The sequence below is a fragment of the Idiotropiscis lumnitzeri genome, chromosome 18, assembly GCF_059441095.1.
Source record: "Idiotropiscis lumnitzeri isolate Australia: NSW breed Sydney's pygmy pipehorse chromosome 18, RoL_Ilum_1.0, whole genome shotgun sequence".
Lineage (NCBI taxonomy): Eukaryota > Metazoa > Chordata > Actinopteri > Syngnathiformes > Syngnathidae > Idiotropiscis > Idiotropiscis lumnitzeri.
The window spans coordinates 12,833,583-12,844,487 of record NC_142408.1 but is presented as its reverse complement, the minus strand read 5'-3'; the positions used below and the strand labels follow the sequence as shown (position 1 = coordinate 12,844,487).

Here is a 10,905-nt window from a genome sequence, read left to right as displayed (position 1 = left end):
GAAAAACGAGAACCTCTCAAGTAAGTGAAGTTATGATAATGTGTTTTTTTTCTCAACCCCTCCACTTATCGGTCGAGCGTCTTCACCCTTAGAGAGAACAAATCCTGATGCCATGCCTGAGTAAAGTAAATATGCTCCATTGTATAGAGCACAGGTGTCAAACTCAAGGTGCGGGGGCCAGATCTGGCCCGGGACCACATTTTATGTGGCCCTCGAATGTATAAGATGTGAGATAACGTAAGATGATCATACATTTATGTGGGTTCACAGTCATGACGGCCCGTCGATGTGGCCCGTCCACAAATTTGGCCGTTACACCCCTGGTATAGAGGTTCATGTTTTTATCATCTTATATCGACAGAGGAGCGATGCGAGAGGAAGAAGAAATATTTTGGGGAAATAAGGCGACGTATTTCGAGCTCTTCATTTCATGGAGACGTCTACTAAAGAGGATGTCACGTCATTGCTGCGCATAATAAATGAACAGTTTGCTTGGCTGAATTACTACTATCACCAAATGTCAACTTTTCAAGTGGGATTAAAGATCAAAGTAAAATGTGAAGTCAACGGACAACACTGTTCCTTAAACCAATGCAGATTCAGAGATAATTATTGTCAGACTAGTGTCCCTCCCAAGCACTCTTGCTCACCCATACGGGGAGCAAATTGGGCTTTTGATGACGTATAGATTGGATGTGTACGGATGAGCGTTCATATTGCAGATGCTTTGCATACATGTCTGATTTATATTCACATATGAAAGAGGCACAGGTCGGATTTAGCCTTAGCTTCAAAATATGAGGGCATTTGTGGCTTCCTTTTGTACTTTGGGAGGCCTGGCGCATAGTGGCAAATGGGAATTCTGTAGGATTCCCAAACAGACGGTCCATTCCAGACCGCAATTATTACGCATCAGGCTTTTATAAATATTTGTTAATTCTCATAAAAATGTGATAAGGAGACTTATTTTGTCACCCAAGGAGCCTCTACAGACAATTTGTTGTGTATTTAAAGTGTCCTGGTCCAAAAATTCTGGGATCATCTCGCATTGAAGATAGAGGACGCCTCATCAAACCAATTGCACCACAACGTGCTTCTTTGACGCCAACTCGGACTTGCTGGACCAAGAGTGGCCCCAAGGGATGGACAAGTAAGCAGTTTTTATCCATCCAAATTATACATCGAAATATGTCTGAACGTACGCTTGTGTAATGTTTACTGTGGTTATCTCACTAACTTTGCATTGGTGAATCCATTCGACCATGCTCAATAATTTCCTGATATATCGGTATGTAAATTCTGATTGCATGAATTTTCAGGGCCAACGCTGATGGAAGAGATGTTCCAGCCTAGGCATGAACTTGTTGCAAATTATAAATTATGAACAGGAATAGGAATTTTAAGCAACCCCCCCCAAAAAATACTTCACGTCTGCCTGTCTGAAATTTATAAAAGTAATTCTTTTTTTTAACTCCTATTCCCCCCTGAAATCTCTCCCATATGTGCTCCTGAAAGCTCTCTTTTAAGATTACTTGAACTTCTCTCCTAAAAGTTTCTCTTTGAAAAAGCTCTCCTGAATGTCTCTCTCTAGAAAGAAAACCTTTCCACTTCGCGACCTCTTGCTTCCTGGCAATCATTATTTTTGCTTTCTCTTGTTTTTGTTTGTTCTCCCACGAGCGCTAAGTCTCCACAGACTGAAAGAGTCTTGCTTCAACCACTGGTGAGATCTCCAATGCACTTGGTTTTTGAGGTTCTCTGTCCATGAAACCAACACTCATGTAGCAGGTTCATTGCAACAATTGGACTGTTCGGAACACAAGCTGAAGCGAAAGCCGGCCCTGGTCCTTGTCCGAAGGCCATGGAAGCCACACATTGTGGTCCTGACGGAGCTCTGAAATCGCAGAGGATTTGGGCAACGAGAACCCTACCGAACCTGTTTTTCCGTTTTTTAGTTGTCTCTTCTTGGTCTGCAATTAAGTCCTTCTACCTGCTCATCACATGAGACACCAAAGCTCAATAGTAAGTGCCGACTGCAGTCAACCAGTGCTTCAGTTCGGTGCATGAAAAAATTGGTGAACAATAGCAAACTTTGGGTTTTTCATGAAGTCTGCCACCGTCATGAGTTAGCGCCTTCTTCCACATTGATATTAAAAATCTCATTTCTCCCTTAAATCCCATTTATTTCTCATATTTGTTTTTTTTCTCTTTATTCATTTAGGCTTGCTGGGATAGAAATGTGCATTGTGTCTTGTTTGTTACAATAGCAGTAGTTATTAAACATTGTCCATCTACATAATTAAATTTTATTTTTAATAATTCAGTGTGAATTGTGTGTTTGGATCAAAGTATCTATTTTGTTAAAAAAAAAAAAAGAATTATTCAATTGTAATCCCCTTTGTATTTAAAGAAACAATCAAAAAAGAGACTTGGGCCACTAGAGAACATGAGTAATACAAGCATTTCTACTCAGTTGCTATTAATTATCTACACTGATAAGAGTGAGGCCTGTTATTGCTATAATATTAAAATGAATAGAATTTAGAATTTATCATAACCATGTATTTTAAATTGTTTTCTTTAGATATACTTTGAGGTATCACATACGACCAGAACATGCACATGGAAATGACTCTCCACTGAGACAAAGTCAGGTGAATGCAGCAACGGACAAAAAACATTTGCGAATATAATCATTTATTTCCGCCAGTCTTAAAAATGTACATGACTATTGCGTAACGCTATAAAATTTGCATTAAATAAGTTTTTCTTTTTCATATTCATGTAAATTTATTATTTCATGAAAAACCCTGATTTATTCTGAACAAAATTCAGACATCACAAATCATCAGAGAGCACAGGAAGAGTTAAGTAGTTAGCAAAGGCCGTCCAGCAGTTTGCAACCTGATTTCAACTAATATGAGGGTGATGCTCATTAAAAAAAAAAAAAAAAAACTTGAAAAGTTTGAAATGGACACACAATAAGAGCTTATTTAAATGTTCATGGAACGTTTTGATCACTGAAACCTTCAGTGGCTCTTTCCTATTTCAGTAGAGCACTCTGTTGCTACACCTGCTGCTTTTCCTTGTGTTGCTGCACCCTTTGTTTTCCTGTTAATGAGCGGCTTCCCTAATGTTCTATCCGGAGTGACGTCACCCAGGGGAAAAACTTGTCTGAAGAGGAACATTGCAACAATTTTGTTGGTTTGTTGTTTCGGTCCAGATGAAGAGGATGATAAACCTGAGGCTGGTGAACAGAGGAACTCTGTAGAGAGAGAGACACAAAATGGCATTATTGTGTGTAATCAACCAAGAGTTCAAATTAAAGAAACATTGAACACACAATCACAACAAACATGATGGGCTGTTTTGACGACTGGTGCAAATTTGGAGCGGCACATGCTGTATCGCTACACAAAGGAAGACTAGGCATCATGTTGGAGGAACTGAGAGGGAGGGCTGGGGCACACTGGAAGTCGTCACAGCAGACTTCCATCATGGCTAATCAAAGTGACTTCTTTCAGTCCATTTTAATGTTCTCTGCTTGTTGCGCACACGAGTCTCCACATGGTGTTCGCACATTTGCGCTGTGAAGAGGGCACTTTGAGAGCCCTATGTGTGTTTTTCCACGGAATTAGTAAGATATTAAAACATTGCTGAAATACTGAACTACATCCATTGTTACACTTAACAGTGAACTATGGTTCAATATTTTGTTCAAGTGAAACGTATCATGGCAGACAATAGGGCAAGACTTAAAGGGAACGTCAAACCCATAAAATTCTTAACAAGAATGTCTTCTATGCAGCTCCACTTGTCTAAACATAGTATTCTGATGAATATTGTGTTTGTGGAATATTAATTAAGCAGTAATTTTACCACTTGCTGTCGACTGAATATGACATCACAGTCACTCAGCGCTCAGCGAACGACCATATGGCTCAGATTCAGAAAACAAAGAGCCCTGATTGATTGATTCATTAATGCAAATGATTTTGGAGGGGTTAACTTCCCCTTTAAACATGAAAGGATCGAGCCAGTGGTGTCGCCAGACCCCTTTTGCTGGGGCATTTGCTCCTGTTTTTACAACTTAAAAATAATTTATGGGAAGTTGTTAATATGTCAAAGCCAGCCACAGTGTTTCCCTACATTCATTAATTAGTGACCTGCTTGTGGCCGACGCTCTCTCACTTCCCCTCCCCTGCTCATTATGTGGCAAGCGGGGCTGTAAGGTGGGCCCCACCTCCGACAGGCAGCCTAAATTGGTCTATATTAACGACACAACCCTATATAATAATTTAAATACCAAAAAAAAAGCAGAATGTCGTTGTATTGACATGTTGGGTGTCAGTGAGCTCTCTACTAGAAAGCTTGTTGGAATTGTCAAAACAAGACTGTATGAAAATAACTTCGAGCATGGCATGCAAAAAGAAGAAAATCAAACCTAAAGCATGAATAAATGAACATAAAGACGGTGGAAAGTATGGTGTGGTTTTTGATATGTTGCATATTAAGCTTATCCCAGCATCACCATCAACTAAGGCTGTCACGATGTTGAAAAAACATGAAATATGCAATTTAATGTTCACTGCAGCAATATCGATATTGGTGCGATATTTAACATTTACCCAAAGAAATTACCTTTTTATTTTCTAATGAAAGAAGTACATTTTTTTCATGCGGCATAATGAGCAAGCTCAACGCATTATTAGCTACCCGGCAATTGTAATTCTGCTAGATCAGGCGTGGGCAAACCACGGCCCGGGGGCCACATGCAGCCCGTTAAACGTTTTAATCCGGCCCGCCAAACTTGAATAAAATTAAATGAATAAACCTTGTTAATGTTTTATTTTCCAAATATTGTTTTGCGTCAAAGACAAATATTTAGTTGTAATGCTTTTGTTCACTTTCATTCCAAATTAAATTAAATGCTCCTGGTCCGGCCCCTCTGTCAAATTTTAGAACCCATTGTGGCCCGCCAATCAAAAGGTTTGCCCGCCCCCTGTTCTAGATAATGTGCAACTATTGCACATTTAAGTTTGGATATAAAGGCAATAAACCTAAAATCCTATCGGTCCTTACTCCTGGACTGGTTGCCACTGCAACCTCATGCTGGACGCCAGGCGAGTGAACCACTACACGATCTGTGTTCAAAATTGGATATAAAGTTTGTGTACTGCATCTGAATCTGAATCTATGGCGGCAGTGTGACAAGAAGTGCAAATTTTAAGTAGCACCTAAGCAGATGTAGCCCCCAAAGGCTGAAATGTAAAATTCAGCCTACTTTAGGTTCCCATTGCTACATGTCGCACTTATAACCACTTGAAAACGTCTTATGCGTGGGTGTGACGACTAAATTAGCAATGTTTTTCAGATATCTACCATTAACATCAAATGCTAAACTTTCCTCAGAAAATAACTCTAACCCTCTACTTTTAACACTCCACTCGAGCAAAAATGACTCCTTCTGATGCTTTAAAACACACTTAATGAAAACACTCCATACAGACAGTCGAGCGACATACTGCTGAACAATAAACATTCACTTCTAAGGGGGGAGGAGGGGGGAGTAAAATGAATGAGGAGAGCCTTCCCACTAACCATTAGCATACCCATTAACCCTCTGACACCTCCTCCCTATGAGTGCCTTAACAATGGCGGTTGGGCTGTAATTATAACTGCTTGGCTCTGGGGGATCTTAAGAAATATAAAAAAAAAAATTGTTCTGCCTTCAGTGAAGTCACCCTTCTTTCTGATTGGCGCTATGTCAAACAATTTTCTCTCAAGCCAAATCTCTAAATTTAAAGTGGCCATTCAAGTTTCAATACGTCATCTGTCTAACTTTGAATTCCCTCGATATAAGTAGAGATCACCTTTTCTAACATAACACATCGATTCAGTGACTGATGACCATATGAGTGTTTCATTTTCAATTTCTCGTCTATGATGACCATTTTTTCCTCTTCGGTGAACTGCGGCATCCACTAAACCTGCTTCGTGGTTCTGTTATTATGCTTCATTGTTATTCTTTTGTAATATGACATTGTCTCTGCAGCATAATATTTCCTTGGCCTCGTGTTTCAATAATTTCACATTTAAAACCAACAATCCCCAGCTCAGTCTTAATTACTTCCTAATAATTACAAACCTCTGATAATCTACGGCTCAATCGAGGCAATTCAGATGACTGACAGCAGACATGCACTCAGTGGTTATCAGCCTATGAAAGGCTTTTGAAGAAGATAACTATTCTCAACAACCACTAATTACGAAGTGCTGAGAAATGCAGCGGGAGTCTGAATCAGCTTCTTTTGGAAATTACAAGATATACGGAGAATAATCTCCCTCTCACACAAACGCACTGAGCGTGAATATTTGACACTGTTTTCCTATCAAAAGCGTCTGTCTTTTCCAAGTCAGCAGCGGGCATCTTAGTCTCGATCAGATAAAAAGCCAGCCTGCACATTGAAAAGAAAATCCAAGCATTTAATGAAAACTTCCTCAATCCTCCTTTTCCCCGGAGTCAAAAGAAAAAATAATTAGCTTTATAGTCGTTTACGTACTTCTATATAACGGTAAATCCATGAATGAATGTTGATGAGTGTATGTTAAGGGTTTACTAATATCTTAGCAGACTCAATGGGTGTAAGGTGTACCGTATATTCAGTTGGACAATTTCAATAAAACCCTGGACTCATATACTGATAATGAATAAAATTCCAATTCTGAACTTTAATCAACTCAAGCTCTGAAATGATTGCAGTAATTCCCTAATTGCTGCTGCACCAAGACAAAAGGATGCAGTAACAATAGAAAATTAAAAATGTAAGTATTTGTACATCTGAAAAGTTCTGCTTACAGACAACAGCATCTTGCTTCCCTGCATCAGAAACACTTAATGATGTAGAAGTTTACATCAGTTTACAAAAAACACAGTAGAGCACAAAATAGAAAACAAGCACCGGACTGCTTTGAGCTGAACCAATAAAAAGGGCAAATTTCCTGAGTCGTTGAGATTTTATTGGATTTACACGTTGCACGATAAATATTTACACGACTTCATGATTTTTGAGCGATTTAGATTCAGAGTAGTAAAAGAGCCTCTATTCCAATTTGACTGAATAGAAAAGAAATATAGTATAGTACAGTTTTGGATGAATGATGGCACCTTTAAGTTGGCAGCTCTGTTAATTTTCTCGTTAATTTGTGTCATTAAATGTTCATTGTGTGCTATGTAAATCCACGGTGGACTGTTCAGCATGACATCAATGCTTGTTGCATGCACTGTTCACCAACAGCAAGTTTACAAAAACTCCATTTTTATTGAGCTTATTACTCCTTGTCTACGAGAAATGTGGAGTCAAAATGAAACCCGTTGGGATATAGAGAGGAACGAGAGCCAGCGCTGAAATAAGGTAAAGTGAAGCAAGAGAGATGACTAAATGAGACAGGAGAATACGACGTTGTTTCCCTTCAAACTCCGCTTGTAACAAAAGTGAGATGATGTCATGCACGCTGTGATTACGAGATTCCAATTTCTAAGCCATCGACATCTGCGATCCGGCGCCCGCATGGTGGTTGGAGACTTCAATATTGCTCTTCGCTCTCGTCTACGAATAGCTTCACACAGCAGCGTGCAACAGGAGGGAATACAATTCAGCACCTCCTGTTTGCTAAATGGCAATGTTAAAGGGAAGCGCTTCTACATTTTAATTAGAAAAGAATATTTAATTTTGTTAATTAAGGTTATGTTCGACACTTTTTTTACAGCTATGTTTGTTTAAATATTAATAAAGTCGAGTTTTACTTTTGTTGATACGAAATAATATTTAGTCCAAAAGTCAACTAATTGGTTGCTATTCCTACTGATATCTTAATCAGGGATATGAGCAATTTCTGTGGTAACTAAAGCTTTTTGGGGGGGTTATTGTTGTTATTGCAGAATTTACAAAGTGCTAGGCTGCCATTGCCACCTACTAACTATTTTATCCAAGAGCACACCATAATCAATCACAACAGATGGTAAGAAGCAACTGAACCTTAAAACCAACATAAATACTGTAAAGGAGCAGGAAGCAACAAGCAGACATTTAGCAACAGGATACAAGCAGTTTGTGATTACAGCCAAGATTTAAAACTCTAGCTACACAACCCAGGAGACACACATTAGCTGGCCACTGCCCACTTTGGTCCAGCTATAAAAACCCATTAGTAATCACTCCTCGACTCTCAGCGGCTCTTTTGCCCAATCGAATTCCAACCAGCCAATCTGCATAAATCTGCATTAATCGACTATTTTCCCTCCACAGAAAACAAATGTGCTTTAAAAACTCCTTCTTATCTGTCGACTTTTAGAGTAAACATCCGAGACACACACGCACACAAACGCAGACACACACCCGACCCTCCATTTACAACACACACACAGCTTCAAATGTATCACACCAGATGTGCCACAACATCAACAGCTTTTAATTAAATCCATTAAGGGGTGGTACAATAACCGGGTTGCATTAATTTGCACACCCAAAAACTAATACTGTTGTGCAGCACCTTTGGCTTATATCAATTCTCTAAGCCTTTCTGAGTCTCAGTGTGGCACATATTGATGTAGCAGTATTTACCCACTCTTTCTTTGCAAAAAACAACAAAAATCTCTCAGACTGCAAGGGCATCTCTTGTGCACAATCCTTTTCAGATCAGATCACCCGGAAAATGCTTGATGGAACTGTTCATATTTTCCTCCAAATTGACTAAGACCCCAGTTCCCGTTTAAGGAAAGCAGCTCCAAAGTATGATGCCGCCAGCTCCCATAAGTCACTGTAAGTATGTTGTTCTTTCTGTGATGCATTTGCGCCAAATATTTTGGGGAGTAATGGCCAAAAAGGTTTCATCAGACCATAACGCATTTTTCCTTGTGTGTTTGGGAGAATTCACGTGTGTTTTTGCAAACTGTAGCCGGGCTTCTGTTTGGCCACGCTACCCCATAGTCCACATATAAGAGGTAGAAAATGGGAGATTGTTGTCACATGTATACAGCCACAATTTGCCAGAGATGTCTGCAGCTCAATCTATGTTGCTCTGCATCCAGTGCTTTTTGGCCTTCTCCCTGTTTCTGTTGTTACTGTGACCCTGACGTGTATCATAAGCTATAATGATTCGGGTAATTATTACCAGACATGGAAACACAAAAGCCCATGAAAGCATACTGATAAAGAAGCACATACTAATATAGATACAACAGAGTGCTTCTTCTCTGTTGTCACACAAGGCATTAAAAGCTGAGGTCCGTCAATATCCTCATGTTGAAAAGGCACATTCTGTAGTTTATTATTATAATAGTTTAAGAGTCGTTGATTTACTAGTTCAGTAAGATAGCCTTCAAGTAAAAAAAGGGAAAGCCTTTCACACTGATAAATGTAAGCACAGGCTTTAGTCTGTGGTGCATGCCTTTACCTAACTACTATTTTGCGTCATAATATTAATTAGGTCAAGTGGTTCGGAGGCTTGAGTAGCAGCCAGAGAAGTGCAAAAAAAAAGAATTCTTAGTAGACGTCCGGAAATGTACAGGAAATGAACAATGGGGATTTGAATGAAAAACGTCCCATTTTTTCACATTTACAGAGGTTTTTATTTTTGCTTCCTCCATACTTAGTCCGTACAATCTCAAAACATGAGGTACGCGAGTACAGTTTTTTCACGGCCATAGGGCACACCGTATTAAAGGGCGCAGTCTCAGTTGCGGGTGCTATTTCTGTATATAACATATGCATAGGGCACACCGTATTATTGGGTGTACACTTGTCAAAATATAACTTAGATTAGCATGCAGGCACGCTAAAACATACGCTAGCATACATGCTAGCGTATGTTTTAAAAAAGGCACTCGGAGCAAAAATGAGTTCGGTTGTACTTAATTGAAGTATTTAACTCATTCACTACCAGCCGAGTAAAAAAAAAAAAAAAAAAATTAACTATGACGTCTTTAGCCGTCAATGGTAGTGAATGAGTTAATAAAGTACTAGCGGATCAGTCCTGTTACATCCATCGAAGTACTTGTATTCTGTTTCCGAAATGAACAGATGGGCAAGTCCCCCCTTGTCATTGTCTGTCTGTCAGTCAGTCAGTCTCACTGCCATGCGGTTCCTCAGATATGATGCTGGCTTTTGTGAATACCCGAACAGCAGCAGTGTAAGCAGACATAGCTTCAAACTCGCTTGATCACACAATGCCGATGGAGGCAAGTCACTACTCAACACATGTATGGTCACGTGCTACATCAAAACCAAAACTATCACCCAACATCAACTGAATAGCATACTAGCTACCAATGAAATAACCACAACAAGGAACAGAGAAATGCGTTTCATATCCCAAGTGCTGCAAAGCATTCTGGGAGTACTTCAGCCTCAGCCAATCAGAAGGCTATTTAGAGAAATGTCGCGAGTGGTGTGCTTTGGCCAGCGTCTGTTGTATAAGAGTTAATTTAATCTGTGATGTTACTTGTTTGCAATAACATCAATGATAAGACAGACTATGACATCGTAGGCAGCCGCCCTTTTATCCAGCTTTTCTCCTGCACGTACGTACATACTGGTCTGGCGTCAACTGATTGTAGTCACAAAACTTCACCAGCAGAGGGTGCGAACACACTATGGAAAGCTCCCAGTCAGTCCAGCGGCTCGCTCGTGAAAGTCACACATGTACAGATTTTTGAAACTCCTTACACACATGACCACACATTCATTTTGGAGAAAATTTGAGACTTTTAGGTGCGCTCCATGGTTGTGAAAGTACGGTAATATGTGAGTAAAGTTGAGTAAAGTCTCCATAATTATTGGCACCCCTGGTTAAGATGTGTTAAAAGCCTTAAAATTAGAAGCATACTCTTAGTGAGTAATTTGAAGA

At 39.6% G+C, this 10,905-nt stretch overlaps 1 protein-coding gene across 2 annotated transcripts in view; it reads right to left on the bottom strand.

Annotated features, from left to right (window-relative positions):
- Positions 1-2,708: 2,708 nt before the first annotated feature.
- The window catches only part of mbd2 (methyl-CpG binding domain protein 2), a 30,466-nt gene continuing 22,269 nt past the window's right edge, over positions 2,709-10,905 (bottom strand). For both annotated transcript variants that reach the window (XM_088282125.1, XM_088282126.1), the window contains one exon: positions 2,709-3,262. Coding sequence is in view for 1 of the 2 variants with exons in the window: in XM_088282126.1 (XP_088138252.1) it covers positions 3,151-3,262 (112 nt within the window). In the remaining variant the exon portion in view is untranslated. The remainder of the gene's footprint in view (positions 3,263-10,905) is intronic.